Here is a 16296-nt window from a genome sequence, read left to right as displayed (position 1 = left end):
ATATACACATTTTTAAATGTATTTTTTTATTTTGAGAGAGAAAGAGAGAGAGAGAGTGCATGAGTGGGGCGTGGCAGAGAGAAAGGGAGAGAAAGAATGCTAAGTAGGCCCCATGCCATCAGCATTGGGCCTGACATGGGGATTGATCTCAAGAACTGTGAGATCATTACCTAAGCCAAAATCAAGAGTCAGACACTTAACCCACTGAGCCACCCAGGTGCTCCTCTACCAAACATTTGAAGAAGAGTTAAAATTTATTCTTCTCAAACTATTTCAAAAAATAAAGAGGAAGGAAAGCTTCCAAATTCATTTTTTGATGGCAGCATTACCCTGATACCAAAACCAGATAAAGACACAACAACAAAAAAAAGAGAACTACAGGCTAATATGTCTGTATTAGCTAATACTAATCTTAGCTAATATTAGCTAAGGACAGGCTAATATCTCTGATGAACACAGATGCAAAAATCCTCAATAAAATGCTAGCAAACTGAATCCAACAATACATTAAAAAAATAATTCACCATGATAAAGTGGGATTTATTTTTGGGTTGCAAGAGTGGTTCAATATTTGCAAATTAAGCAATGTGATACATCGCATTTATAAAGAAAGGATAAAAACCATATGATCATTTCAATAGACACAGAAAAAGCATCTGACAAAGTACAACATTCATTTATGATAAAACCCTCAACAAAATAGGTTTAGAGGGAACATACCTCAACATAATTAAGGTTATATATATATATATATATGAAAAACCCATGGCTAACATCATCCTCAATGGGGAAAAACTGAGCCTTTTCCCTAAGGTTAGGAACAAGACAGGAATGTTCACTTTCACCACTTTTATTCAGCACAGTAGTAGAAGTCCTAGCCACAGCAATCAGACAACACAAAGACATAAAAGGAGTCCAAATTGGTAATAAAGAAACAAAACTTTAAGTATTTGCAGATGACATGGTACTATATATAGAAAATCTGAAAGACTCCAGTAAAAAACTGCTAGAACTGATAAATGAATTCAGTAAAGTTGCAGGATACAAGATCAATGTACAGAAATCTGTTGCATTTTTATACACCAATAATGAAGCAGCAGAAAGAGAAATTAAGAAAACAATTCCATTTAGAATTGTAACCAAAATAGTAAGATACATGGGAATAAAGCTAACCAAAAAGGTGGAAGACTTGTACTCTGAAAACTGTAAAATACTGGTGACAGAAATTGAAGATGACACAAAGAAATGGAAGGACATTCCATGCTCATGAATTGGAAGACAAATATGTTAAAATGTCTATACTACCCAAAGCAATCTACACAGTTAAGGCAAATCCCTATCAAAATACCAACAGTTTTCAAAGAATTACAACAAACAATCCTAACATTTGTATGGAACCACAAAAGACCCCAAATAGCCAAAGCGATCTTGAAAAAGCAAAGCAAAGCTAGAGGTATCAGAATTCTGGACTTTAATTTATATTACAGAGATGTAGTAATTAAAACAGTATGATACTGGCACAAAAATATACACACAGTTCAATGGAACAGAATAAAAAATCCAGAAATATACCCACGACTATATGGCCAATTAATCTCCAACAAAGGAGGCAAGAATATCCAATGGGAGGACAGTCTCTTCAACAAATGGTATTGGAGGATAAAAATCCTAGAAAAGAGCACAGGCAGTAACCTTTTTTTTAAGTTCATTTATTTATTTTGAAGGGCGCCTGGGTGGCTCAGTGGGTTAAGTGTCTGACTTCAGCTCAGGTCATGATCTCGTGGTGTGTGAGTTCGAGCCCTCGTCTGGCTCCGTGCTGACAGCTCAGAGCCTGGAGCCTGCTTTGGATTCTGTGTCTCCGCCCCTCCCCCGCTTGCACTCTGCCTCTTTCTGTCTCTCAAAACTGAATAAATGTTAAAAAAAATTATTTATTTATTTAGAGAGCATGAGCAGGGTAGGGGCAGAGGGAGAGGGGGAGAGAGAGAATCTCAAGCACTCTCGGCACTATCAGTATGGAGCCTGATGCAGAACTCGAACTCACCTGAGCCAAAACCAAGAATCGGTGTTTAACCGACTGAGCCACTCAGATGCCCCAGGTAGTAACTTTTTTATATCAGCTGTCGCAGCTTTTTTCTAGATAGGTTCCCTGAGGTAAGGGAAACAAAGCCAAAAATAAGCTATTGGAACTACATCAAAATAAAAAGCTTCTGTACAGTAAACAATCAACAATACTAAAAGGCAGCCTACAGAATGGGAGAAGATATCTGTAAACAACATATCCAATAAAGGGTTAGAATAAAAAATATACATAAAAATCTTATAAAACTCAATACCCCCAAAATGAATAATCCAATTAAAAATGGGCAGAAGAGGGGCTTCTGGGTGGCTCAGTCTGGTTAAGCATCTAACTTCAGCTCAGGTCATGATCTTGTGGTTCACGGGTTCAAGCCCCAGGTTGGGCTCTATGCTGACTGCTCAGAGCCTAGGGCCTGCTTTGGATTCTGTGTCTCCCTCTCTCTCTGCCCCTCCCCTCCTCATGCTCTGTCCCTCTCCCTCTCAAAAATAAATAAGCATTTAAAAAAATGGGCGGAAGACATAAATAGACATTTCTCCAAAGAAGACATATAGATGGCCAACAAGCATATGAAAAGATGCTGATCATCACATACCATAAGGGAAATGCAAATCAAAATTACAATGAGGTATCACTTTACACCTGTCAGAATGGCTAAAATCAACAACACAAGAAACAACAGGTATTGGAGAGAATGTGGAGAAAAAGGAACACTTGTGTACTGTTGGTGGGAATGCAAACTGGTACAACCACTGTGGAAAAGTTTGGAGGCTCCTCAAAATTTAAAAACAGAACTACCCTAGGATCCAACAATTGTATTACTGGGTATTTACCCAAAGAATACAAAAACACTAAATCAAAGGGATACATGCAACCCTATGTTTATAGCATCACTATTTACAATAGCCAAGATATTGAAGCAGAATAAGTGTCCACTGATTGATGAATGGATAAAGAAGAGGTAGTGTGTATGTGTGTGTGTACACACACACACACACACACACACACACTAGAATATTACTCAGCCATAAAAAGAATGAAATATTGCCATTTGCAATGACATGGATGGAGCTAGAGAGTATAATGCTAAGTGAATAAGTCAGTAAGAGCAAGACAAATACCGTATGATTTCACTCATATGTGGAATTTAAGAAACAAAACAAACAAGCAAAGGGGAAAATAAAGAGAGGGAGAGAGACAAACCAAGAAACAAACTCTTAACTATAGAGAACAAACATGGTTATCAGAGGTGGGGTAGGGGGAGATGGGTGAAATAGGTGAAGGGGATTAAGGAGTGCACATGTCGTGATGAGTACTGGGTGATTAAAATAAAAATTTAAAAAGAGAGGGAGAGACAGAGGGAGATTTGACAGAGGGAGATTGGAGTGATGCACCATGAGCCAAGGATGCCAGTAGCCACCAGAGGCTGAAAGGTACAAGGAACAGATTCTCCCCTAGAATTTCCAGAAGAGGCTGGCCCTGCTTACACCTTGATTTTGACCCAGTGAAATTGACTTCAGACTTCAGGCCTCCAGCAGTGTGAAAGAATGGACACTGGCTTGTATGCATTTTTGAATATTTGTATACAAATTGTTATGTGAGTTCTACTTAGTAGAATTTCTACTGAGTTCATACTTAGGAGTAGAATTGCTTGGTCATGTGGTAAGTGTAGAAACTGCTAGACTGTTTTGTGGTTGATTTCAGACTTCTGGTCTCTAGAACTGTGAAAGATAAAATAAATTATTGGTATTTTAAACACCAAAAAAATGATAAAGCTTTTGAAAGAAAGAAAGAAAGAAAGAAAGAAAGAAAGAAAGAAAGAAAAAGAAAGTGAGATGCAGAATATTATTTAGTCACAATAAAGAAGGAAATCCTGCCATTTGTGACAACATGGATGAACCTTGAGGGCATGATGCTAAGTGAGGATAAGTCTGACAGAGATACTTTTATTTGCGATCTATAAAAAACAACAACTGTAGAAACAGAACAGATTGTGTAGAAATCTGTAGAAACACCCAACAGATTGGTGGGTGCCAGAGGTGGGAGATATAAGGGTGAAGTTGGACAAAAGGTACAGACTTCTAGTTACAAGATAAATAAGTCCTGTAGATGTAATATACAGCATTTTGTCTACAGTTAGCAATACTTTAGTGTGTATTTGAAAGTGTGCATATAGTCAAGTAGTTGTGAAGGAGTGGTTTTTTGTGCAGCAAAAGATAACCAGAACAATGCACTGCCTCTGTGACTGGGGGTACAGACAGACCCGGCAACTTTGTAGCCCTACAATCACCTGTGCCAGCACAAGCATTATGACAAAACCTTTGCCATTGCTGGCCTTGGAGGAAGAAAGGATGCTTCCTCAGGCCACTACCTTCCTATCGGACCTCTAAATATGGTGTGTCTTATTTGTGGAGCCATGTCCTAGCTGCAAAGGAAGCTGGTAGAGTATTTGGCATTTCAGCCTCTAGAGTGAGAGCTACCCTCTGTCTCATGAGGTGGTGGATTCTTCAAACACAAGAAGGGGCGTAGATATTGAGGTGCCTAAAAGAGTGGCAAATGACCACCATGACATGCACGGCCAAAGCCAGAGTGGAAGTAGGCAGAATGAGCTGCTTTCTGCCAGACTCTGCTGACAGCACAGGCTCTGGGCTGCAGAAGGCTGGTACAAAGGAATAGGCCTCTGAGAGGAGGTGCTGTGCTCTACTGGAGGCAACACTTTAGGGTCATTACACTATATCGCTTCATTTTAGTCCTTGGACTTGAAGTTGGTACTGAATGTCCCCATCTTACAGACTCCCTAGATCATATCATTACTGTGATCAAAGTCCTCCAGTGGTATCCCATCTCAAATTAAAGTCACAGATGTTAATTTTGCTGAAAAAAGGCCTAGGAGATTTTGCCTCTCCCTCCCTGTCTTACCTCTTGCCGCTCCCCATCACTAGCTCACACTGGATCCATGCTGTTCCTGGAGCACACTGAGTACTCTTCTCTCTAGGGATTTTGTACTCATTCTTCCCTCTGCCTAGAAATTTCTTGTTCAGATATCCACTTTGGCTTGTTCTCTCAATTTCCTCAGGGTTCTGCTCAAATATTACCCTATTATTGAGACCTTCACATAAAGACCACTATATATGGATGAGGGACCTGTCCCCACCTACCGCACTTCATTTTCTCTTTACCCTACATTATTTTTTGCCTTAGCAATAAATAAATAAATATTCTAAGAGCTGGGACTTTGCCTTGCAGCACTTCTAACACCCAGAATAGTGCCTAGCATGTACACTACTAGGCATTTGATAACACTTGTGAAATGAATGATCATGGTCATCATGATTATCACCATTATTCTGTGGTATCATATTTTGATTTGGGTATATTGATATATAGTCTTCATAGTGATGTATGAATAGAGGAGAATGGAGAACTGTAAGGCCAACAAATAGGCCAGGGTGTCCTTGATCACCTGGCTGTAGTAGCATTTGCATATGAACAATTGAGTTGATACAAAGCTGTCTATTAACTTGCTGGTAAGGATAAGTGGTGTCCAGTCAGTTGGATTTAGAGACTTAGGCATGAATTTTTCAAGGCTTTCATATTGTCTCATGATGGCAAATGCACAGATCTATCAAATTGACATGCTAAAAGTACCATGTGCATTGACATGAAGATACCAAGATCTCAGCTGTGTTTGCAGTATTTATCTAACTCAAACCTTTGACATGTATCAGCCATCCCTAATCAAGTAAGAAAATTCTCAGAGGCACAACAAATGGAAATGAAAATTGGATTCATGGGTAAATACTTTCATGAATCTGAGATGGACGCGTTTAAACAAACCCAAGACCGTCTAATTCATCGGCATGCTTTTATCAAGTGAGTGTAAATGGAATGTCACAGGAGATAGGACCAGTAGTTCTTTGGGCTGCAGAACTTGTATTTCTATTCTAAACCACACTATAATGATCATTAGTCATTCATGATAGAAATCAATGATTCCACTTTTCTGACAGTGTTTGTTCACTGTTCCCAGGAACTGCCTTCTCTCTTCTCTCAAGAGGGCATTTAGAATTTGAAGCTCTTTCCCTTGGCTTGTTTATTGTGTACTGTTCATTTGCAGAGTGGCCGCAGTATCCCATGCCAGTTTGGCAGCGTGAGGAGGGTTTGCTCTCACATTCTCCCAAGAATCAGCGCTAGCTCTCTGGTGACTTTGAATTCCGTTCCAAACGTTGGCCGTGGCTGGAGAGGCCAAGAACTTTATTCCAATCAGTTCGAGTTTCTATGGCTACGAAAGTCCCCTGAAAGAGTGACAGAAAATAAGGGCAGATTGTTCTCAATTTCTGAATTCACTGATATGTTAAAAAAAAAAATCCACCCTCTGAATCCATTCTCAAGTTGATTATTCTCTTTCTCTTTCCCCTCCCTTGTCCTCTTTCTCTCTCTTTTCTGCTGTCAGGATTATGACAAATTCCACTGGTTGTCACCCACTACCATTCATCTGTCTGTCTTCCTTTTTAATAGAACCCTGATTTTGCTCACCCCTCTTCACCCCTCTTCATAGTTGTGGATTTCAGGGAGAGACTGGCCCTCTAGACAGGGTATGTATTATGGTTGTTATAAACCACAGCCTGATTTAGGGATGGGCATTTCACTCAGTCCTAGGCAATGAGGTGTGAGAGGAAGTTTGCTGGGTGCACTTAATAAGGAAGATTTTCCTTCCTTAAAACAAAACAAATAAACTAACAGGAATCTGAAGAAATGGCCCTTTCTTATTTCCTGTTTCCAAACAGCAAGTACGAACAGACCATGTCTGTAGTTGCTTTTGCTATGTGGGTACTATGAGGGAACCCAGATAAAGGACTATGGAGAAAATGGTACTGCTGAAGCCTGGAGAAATCTTAGTACTCAATTATGCTGATGATTTAATCAATCTGGGACACTCTCCAGAGTTCTTGTAATTTGAGATTAAAAAAAAAAATCCTAATGCTGGCTAAATCATTTGGAGTTGGGCTTTCTCCTATGGCAGCCAAAAAGCATCTTAACTGAGCCATGTCACTTCTGGTTGTTTGCTCAACATGTCTTTATAATTCTCCTCTCTTCACTCTTTTGGGGACTAATGAACAACAATAAGACTTTCTAGTATTTAATAAGTCAAGATATTAAATATGATAAGTTTGTATTCTCAACAGAGGACAGATTATTGTTTCTGTTCTTCGAGTGCTACAAAATTCAGTGTATTTTATTTTCGATATACAAAATGCCACTGCATATTCTCCTATCACAGCAGGCTCTTAAAGTCGTACTATGTGAAGGAGTCCTGTTACCCGTGGGAGAGTCTGTGTTGGGTGAATAGAGGCCTCAGTTCTTGAGTTCCCCACAAAAGATTTATGTTCAAATAAAGGCAAGAAGAAGGAAGGTAGCAAGCACAAAGCAGTTTATTAAAGACGTACACTCTAAAGAAGGGAGAGCAGGCAGGCCTAGAGGTGGTAACTGCCCTGAGGCCACAGAGGTCTTTTCTTTTTGTGTGAGCAGGGTCTTGAGTCAGGGACAGGGATGGTCTCTAATGGAGGCTGCTTCCAATCTTTTGGGGGACTCCTCCCACAGGTCAGGAGAGGGAGTTTTTGACTCTACAAGGTTTGTACTGAAACTGTCATGGCAGCCTTCCCCCACGGGAGTGGGGGCTAAAACCACAATGCAAATGTATTATAATGAGTCTACAGGTTACCCAGGGGCAGAGGTGGAAGAGGAGAGCATATCCTCTGAACCCGGGGCTCTTGGTCTGTTAGCCTCAGAGTCTTGGAAGCCATAAGGCCAGGATGTTGAGGGGTCTTGGAAGCCACAAAGTGAGGATGTTGTGTCTCCTGGCTTCTAATGTGTCACCTATTTATCACTGCCTTTGCCCCTGGCTCATGTCTAACTAACTGCCTACTCTTTTAGTCCAAGGACAAGAAGATATTTAATAATTCCAAATGTACTGAGGGAAAACATTTCTGTCAAATTACATGTTTATATGCTTCTATATGTCAATTTTAAGGAGCTAAAAAGGATTTTTTTAAATCACATTAATAATTTTAATTGTTCCAAATGTTCTGTTTTCTTAATGTTCTCCTCCCTATTTCTGCTAATGGCACTATAATTCTCTTAGTCATCCAGGCTTAAAACCTCCAATTTATTTTTGGCTCCTCCTACTCTCTTAACTCCAGAAACAACTGTTGCCAAGCCCTCAATAATGCCATCTTAGAAATAAGATTACATCCCTTCCGTGTGCTCTACTTTCACTGCCACTAACCTAGTTCACCAAAAGCCTTCTCAACTGCTTTGCAGAAAGCCTCCATGTTCTCTCCATTCTTCTTTCTAAAGCCGAGATCTGTCATGCGTACTCTGTCCTTAGTGTGTCTAGATTGCCCCAGGAAAAAGCCTGAGCACTATATGCTGGCATTCACGGTCCGAAGAGCTGACTCCAAATGACCTCTCCACCTTCCTCCTCACCACTGTCCTCTTAAGATTCCATGTGCTAGACCAAGAGAAGGTCCTTTATTGCCCTTTATTGCTTTGACCCCTCATCTCACATTGAGTTTCTTATCTTCATCTGTTCAAATCCTAACTACCCTTCAGAGAATCTGAAATCACCTTTTTCTGTACAAAGATCTCCTGATTTCTCCCAGTCAAAACTGTTATGCTCATCATCCCCTGGATTTTACTGGGATTTCATCTCTCTGTTAATGAAGGCATTTATTACCTTTAACCATCTATCATAGTTATTTACTACATATATTACGTGCTTTCTAAAAAGATGAAGTTCTTGAGGATGGAACTGGATCTTGTTCATTTTTGTGTTCATTTTGGAGCCTAGTATTGCCTTGATTGTAACAAATATCCAATAAATAGTACTGAATTACTAAATAGTAACTGGCTTTCTGTTCAATCTTGTTTTTAATCACCATCTGATCAATTAAAATGTAATAAAATTTTAGAAAAAAGGGAAATTGCTTGGTTTAGTCAGTTGGTCATGAATCATATGAAGGAGAATTCTTTTAAATGTTTTTAATGTTTATTTATTTTTGAGAGAGAGAAAGAAAGAGAGAGAGAGAGAGCGAGGGAGGGGCAGAGAGAAGGAGACACAGAATCTGAAACAGGCCCCAGGCTCCCAGCTGTCAGCACAGAGCCTGACATGGGACTCGAACCCACAGACTGTGAGATCATGACCTGAGCCGAAGCCAGACACTCAGCCTACTGAGCCACCCAGGTGCCCCTGACATGAGGGAGAATTCTTTAAGAGGTAATAAATTCAGAATTATATTAACTACAACCAACATAGATAACTTAGTTTTCCATTTCAGAGATATTCTTAATCTGGAAGACAGTTTGAATAACACATAGGCTTCAGCATTATTCTCCAAATTTATAAGTACTTTTTGGTCTTTCATCTGAAGATTATTTTTTGAATTTTACAAAAGAATGGTTTTGTTTTACTGGAAAACACCACTTTTCAAGGAGTCAAGAGCCTCATGCATCAATATCAGTATGAAGGATACTTTTATTTAAAAAATACCTAGTTCTTCCCTAGGCAGACTTTTCTGCTTATCAAGGTTAGTGTGCTGCAGTTCACTGGTAGGTATCATGATGAGATGCATAATTACCTAGTCAACAATGAACACAAGGGGGTTCTATTGAATTTCTGGAATCTAATCTGCTGGTCTGCAGAAAAACAATGCAATGCATACCCATACGTGGGGGGGGGGGAGGGGTTCTGAGAAATACTTAGGATTATTCTCTACACATTCTCACCCTTAATTTTTTTCTGTGCTTTAGCTTAAATTTAATACACAGTGTAAAATAGAAGTAGATCTAGAGGCTATTAGATCGGAAAAACTATGGTGAATGCACCCTATTCATTTTCATGAATGTATTGCTTATTGGGTAAGAAGACAATGTAACCCAATGCCAGTAGGATTTGTTCTGACTCAGTTTAAGGACAGATCACAAAGTAAGCACTTGATAATTGCTGAAATTAAATTCCTGAGTATTTAGCAAGAACAATTAAGATTTTATTTGTATAATAGTCTCATAACAGTACACACCAACTGGGCCTAACTTCAATCCATAGCTGGATCTAATGGTTCCTTTATCAAGTGGTGATAAAGAGGTCAAGTGGAGCTCAGAGAAACACAGCAAATAAGTAGAGAGAAGTGATTTACAAAGAGGGTTCAAAAGGATTTCTACTGTGTCATTAAATAATACCTAGGGTCCAGCCTCTCGTGACTCTGCAAATGCTAGAAAAGAGGATTTACAGTGAGACTGGGCAGACTGATGTTACATAAGAAGGCAATAGCTGAGCCACCCTGCCAGATGCCAGGTCAGTGGAGCACCCTGGGATCCTGGAACTTTCTCAGATTCACACAGCAGTGATTATGGATCTAGGCCATTCAGGGGAGCGTGAAGAGTGGCTGCAAATGTACTCTAGCAGAAATGTTTGGAATCTGGTCCTGAATTCAGCCTTCACTACTGCCTCTAGAATGTTATTAAACTTCAGGATGGAGGGTAGTATTAGCACCAAGACGAAGAACTGGATGATTTGGTTATGAGTGTGTTTCTGTCTGGATGGGGTGTCATGGAAGATGTGACAAGGGATAGGTAGATTTTCATGGTGGCATTTATCAGTCCCACTACTGCAAGATCACATGTGTGTTGTATTGTGGTGTGGTTCTGCCATTATAAGACCTATCCTTTTGATTATCTATGGTTACTGTTTCTGAAAATGACCAGAATGGCTCAGATCTCTGTTGGCACTGTTTTGTCTTCCTTGCTTGCCTCTGGTCGCCAATAGGGTGCTGGGTTGTATGTACATGTGTGTGTGTCCACATGAACACAGGTGCAGGTGTGATGGGGAAGTGGGGTACACAGGTACATAAGCAGTTTATCACATAGGGAAGCGGTTCAGGGCCTAATAACTCAAGGCCTCTTAGACAAGTTTGCTGAGTGTCCCAGAGAACAAGGGTGAACAATGATGATAATGTTCTGAAGCTGGTAACAATGGTCATGGTGTGGGTCAGTGGAGGGTAGGCTCAAGAAGGAGAGAATGAGAATCAGTTTGTAAGGTCCAGGGATGAGGACACTAAGGAGGAAGTCAGGCCGGTGGAGATAAATGAAGCCTAATCAAATAGGAAGTTTGGAAAGAGAGGTGGAATTAAGGAAATATGCAGGCTTATCTTTCAAAGGCCTTTGTAAAATATGGAGGAAAAGTTAACTCATAGCAATGAAAGCAATTAATGTTTGGGCATTTTTGTGTCTTAGCGGATACATACGGTGACCAAGAATGGGTGGAGGGGCCAGAGATAATTAAGGCATAAATATGAATAAATGCCAGTATCTCTTGGTTATTCAGTAGTTGCCTGCGTAAATTTGAGCACCACACGGCCTGTGAAGCAGCTGGCTAACTTCAAATAGGAGGAAAACAAAAGTGTCCATTGCCCACTGGGGCTGAGGCCAGAGCTGGGTAACTGGTCCAACTTGCCACGTAAGAAGACCAAGATGAAGGGGCATGCAAAGCTAAGGGGAGATTGGATTTCTCTGAGGAAAGAGGAGGTAGGGGAAGAAGTGGTGACTGAGAAGATGAAGCAGCAGCAAGCTGCAGAAGGCCTCCATCTCCCCATGAATGGTGTGAGTGAACGGTGGCCCTTCACAAGCATAGGCACTGGCTGTGTAAGGAGAAATGCGCACGAGCAGCAGCAGAATGTGCAGGCTCACTATTTTGCAGTCAGTATATGTATAAGCTGGGTGGTGTGCCGGTTATGTTTATAACCTCCGCCCTCTCAATCTTGAAATAATTCCCTCACTTAATGAGTCCCATTTTCCTGCTTCTACAATGAGGTCAATGTGCGGTGTCACCCTGTTTGTGCCTTGAGAGCAAATCAGGGAAGATAAGGACCTGATCATGTAGGAAAGGAAAATTGAAACTCAGCAGCTGTTTGGGGTTACATTTCCATCAGAGCTAGTCTGCCTTGGTGAAGATTTACTGAGGGGGTAGCGCAAGCTCCAGGAACTGGATTCTCTAATCCTATTTTTCACTAGAGTTTTGGTTTCTTTTGAGGTGAAAGAAACCTAGAACAAAACCAATGCGATCTGAACAGTTAATGTATTAACCTATAACAGGGATGCATTGACTGTCCCCACCAATATCTTCACTGCAGAAAAGGCATGGTTTTATTCTGTTCCATCTTTCAGTGACTGTAAAGTTCTTGTGGAGAACATGACATGTAACGACATAGAAGTAATTTCAATGTCACAATTCATTTCTCTTGAACTCACTGCAGATTTTAATTGTGGAAAATTGTCTCACCACGACACCAGTAGAGTGGACAAAAGACTTTTAAATAACTCTTTTAAATATGAGGTTAAAGTGTGAGAGAGAAGAAAATGGGAAGACATTTAAAGTTATATTCTATTCATGAGAAAAGAAATCTACCCAGAAAAACCATCCTGAGAACAGGGGAGTCTGTACAAGTAGGTTTTAGGTTCAAAGAGATTCTTCAAAATGCACTTTTTGCCCTTCATGAGGCCCTATAAATGAAGATAGTTATTCCAATCCCAATAAACCCTAATTAGCTAGAAGACATATTAGTTTTTACTTAATTAACGTTTACTAAACATCAGTAATCCTTAAGGTTCTATAGGAAGCACTGTGGCAATATGGGTGCAGGTCCTGTTTGTATAGCATTCACAGTCTAGTAGCTAAAGAATTTAGTATAGTCTTGGGAAAATTACTTCACTTTTTTTGTTTTTTAGAACATGGTATCATCTATTAGGCTAACCTGCCTGTAAGATGGAGGAAGAGTATGTATTGTTATGGAGGGGAAACCAAAGAAAAGTCATAAGGGTTTACTCTGCTTTATCTAACTATTTTAATAATAATATAAAAAGAAAAGACAGGAAATGTTACATCCCACTGTTTTTTAAGGACTAGAAACAATTTTGTTAAGACTGTGAAATACAGCATGTGCACAGAAAAAGAGCAAAACTTAGAACAGAATAAAATTGAGCATTATAGTCAGAGTATGGCATGTAGATTTTGTGTTTAATCCTGAGGTTTGAGTGGAAAATACAGAATAGTAATGTTACTGCTATGGCAATTGTAAAGAACATTTTTGAACTTTGATTGAAATAAAGCATCCTAATTAATACATCATTCTGAAAATAAACAAGTATTTGAAAGATGCTTTAATGTTGCTACTCAACTGAAAGCCTGCCCTCCACTACCACTGGGAATAATTTTTTAGAAATGATTTAATAAGTTGATTTTTAAAACAGGACACTGCTGGGATACCTGGGTGGCTCAGTTGGTTAAATGTCCAAGTTCAGCTCAGGTCATGATCTCAGATCATGATCTCAAGTTTTGTTCATTTGAGCCCCACATCAGGCTCCGTGCTGACAGCTCAGAGCCTGGAGCCTGCTCAGATTCTGTGTCTCCCTCTCTCTCTGCCCCTCCCCAGCTCATGTTCTGTTTCTCAAAAATAAGTAAACATTAAAAAATTTTTCTTTTAAAACAGGAAACTGATGATTAGCTTAGAACTCAATGCTTTAAGCGCTGAAGCTCATGTCATTGAGGAGACAACAAGGATTAAAACTGAAGGGATTTTTTTTTTACTAGAAATTAGATGAATATAATTTTATATGATTTTAATGACTGATTTGTGTAAGCTAATGCATATACTATTTTCCATATTTTAAAAATTCACTGATGATCTGGGCATGGCTAATCTTGGGTAACAGTGTGAAATAAATTCTTTCTTTCTTTTTTTTTTTAGTTTTCTCATATTTCCCTTATGCAACTCCTCTTATGCTTCTAAGATGTCAGCATGCAGCTTTTTGGCTTCTCTGGCCCTCCATCCAGGGAGGATGCCCTTCTGGAAGTCTCCTTGGAGACAACATCATTCTTTTCTTCTACCCTTTCAACACTCCTTGCCCCTTCGGTGCTCAGATTTCATCTGGTTGTTGGGTAGAGTCATAGGATTAAACCAATTCCTACTCTGTATCACGATGCCTGACAGAGGCTTAAGGTGATTACTAGGGTCTAGGGTATTCGTGTAATAAGAGAAAAATGGTACTCTGAAAGAATGAATTTTTCATGATGCCATTTCAGCGGCTTTGAGTGAGGACCTTTCAAGACTCAAGTGACCCTGCTCCAGAGTCTGTCTCCTGCACATTCCCTTGAGTTGGGTGGGCAGAGGATCTTCTCCCTCAACAGTATGGCCCATGGTCTTAATCTCAATATTTGAGATGTCACTGGCATTATTAGGGTTTTACTATGGCCTTTGATGCTTAATATAACATCAGAATCAATATTATGGCCTAGGTGCTCGGCATTTAAATTCTAAGTCCTGTCCTGTCCAAGAGGGAAGGATACAAGGCTGACAAGATTGCCAGTATCACAGAGGTTGTTTGAATCTTTACTGTTGATTTTCCTTCTACCTCCCTTAGTTTGGGGATTTCTTGGGTGGTGGTGAGTACCAGACATTTTAGATACTGGAGGGACTACTTTTTCTTCCCTTGAGACTTGTTTTAAAGTTTATTTATTTATTTTGAGAGAGAGACAGCACAAACAGGGAAGGCGCAGTGAGAGAGGGAAAGAGAGAGAAGCCCAAGCAGACTCTGTGCTGCCAACACAGAGCCCGTCGTGGGGCTCAATCCCCTGAAACGGTGAGATCATGACCTGAATCAAAACCAAGAGTCAGATGCTCAACTGACTGAGCCACCCAGGCACCGCTTCCCTTGAGATTTTAAAGACATGGAAAAACCATGCCCTTGTTCTATGTTCAGTGTCTTTTGGTTGCAAGAATAGTTTAGGGTGCCAGTGGGATGTTCAAGAGCTCCCCCACAAAGATACTGTGACCTATTGGTACTTCAGATCCCATACTTCTCAAGTGTTTTCTAGAATTTCAAATATATGGCTGTGCTCTTCCTTCATGTTTCAGAAGCCATCTCTCTGTCTTCATTGTGTCCTTTCAAGAGGGACAGGAAACCAGATAGGAAGTAACTGACAGATTTGAACATAGTTCTATGGAAAAAACACACTTATTAGAATTAGTTCCAGACACGTTTCAGTTATCTGAGTTTATGGATTAAAAAAAAAATGTGTTCTGGGGCGGGACAGGAGCAGATGTGGTTGTAAGAAAGCAACGTGAGTGATCCTTGTGGTAATGGCATTGCTCTGTATCTTGGCTGTGGTGGTAGATACACAAAATACATACATGCAAATGAGTACATGTAAACCTGGGGAAATCTGATGAAGATCAATGTTGCTACCCTTATTGTGACAGTGTGCTATACAGTTTTGTGAAATGTGACCATTGAGGGGAACTGGGTAAAGGGTACCTGGGATCTCTCTGTATTGTTTCATACAACTGTAAGTGAATCTACAATTTTATATCAAAATAAAGTCTAAGTAAAATGTGTTTCATGTTCTAGACTCAGAGTATTTTGAAAGATAAAATCCATACATGCAACATAAAAGCACACACACATGTTCACAAAGAATATATTGTCAAGGTTCAGTCGCCCCCACGCCCCCACTCAGTGGATACAGACAGTTTTGCTATCAATTGGAGACAATTTTGTGTTTAGGCACAGGACTGAATCTAAATTTGATGTCATAAGGCATAGCCATTCTCTTTAGATCTCATATAAAGAGGACAAGTGTGACTATATTATGATTTTCCTATCCTGGTGAATGTAAATGTTTAATAAAGAAGGAAAATAATCTGAAGGTTCATAATTCTATATTTGCATTGATTTTTATATTGAAGTGTTGAAAAAAATCTTATAAGGAAAATGTTTAAAAAGGCAGTCCAGGGGCGCCTGGGTGGCGCAGTCTGTTAAGCGTCCGACTTCAGCCAGGTCACGATCTCGCGGTCCGTGAGTTCGAGCCCGGCGTCAGGCTCGCGTCAGGCTCTGGGCTGATGGCTCAGAGCCTGGAGCCTGTTTCCGATTCTGTGTCTCCCTCTCTCTCTGCCCCTCCCCCGTTCATGCTCTGTCTCTCTCTGTCCCAAAAATAAATAAACGTTGAAAAAAAAAAAAGGCAGTCCAAATCCATATGTAAGGACTTGGAAGAATCGAGTTGCATGTTTTAGGTATTCTTACATTGTTTTACACTATTCATCCTTTCCTGGTCCACTTGGGCTGCTGTGACAAAAATACCATAGACTGGGTGGCTTAAACAACAAAGATTT

General features: G+C 40.0%; 1 protein-coding gene and 1 long non-coding RNA gene across 8 annotated transcripts in view; one reads left to right on the top strand and one right to left on the bottom strand.

Annotated features, from left to right (window-relative positions):
- Positions 1-16296, bottom strand: part of MFAP3L (microfibril associated protein 3 like) — a 136347-nt gene that overhangs the window by 73288 nt on the left and 46763 nt on the right. The window contains exon 4 of one of the 7 annotated variants that reach the window (XM_040470684.1): positions 5926-6369. The exons of the other annotated variants lie outside the window; for them this stretch is intronic. Coding sequence (XP_040326618.1) covers positions 6265-6369 — 105 coding nt within the window. The 3' untranslated portion in view covers positions 5926-6264. Of the gene's footprint in view, positions 1-5925; positions 6370-16296 lie in introns of those variants that run through there. 7 annotated transcript variants of the gene reach the window in all.
- Positions 1-16296, top strand: part of LOC121027361 (uncharacterized) — a 147263-nt gene that overhangs the window by 120792 nt on the left and 10175 nt on the right. The window lies entirely within an intron of this gene.

This window comes from Herpailurus yagouaroundi, unplaced genomic scaffold, assembly GCF_014898765.1.
Source record: "Herpailurus yagouaroundi ecotype Mexico unplaced genomic scaffold, PumYag 28, whole genome shotgun sequence".
Lineage (NCBI taxonomy): Eukaryota > Metazoa > Chordata > Mammalia > Carnivora > Felidae > Herpailurus > Herpailurus yagouaroundi.
This window is presented reverse-complemented; position numbering and strand designations above follow the sequence as displayed.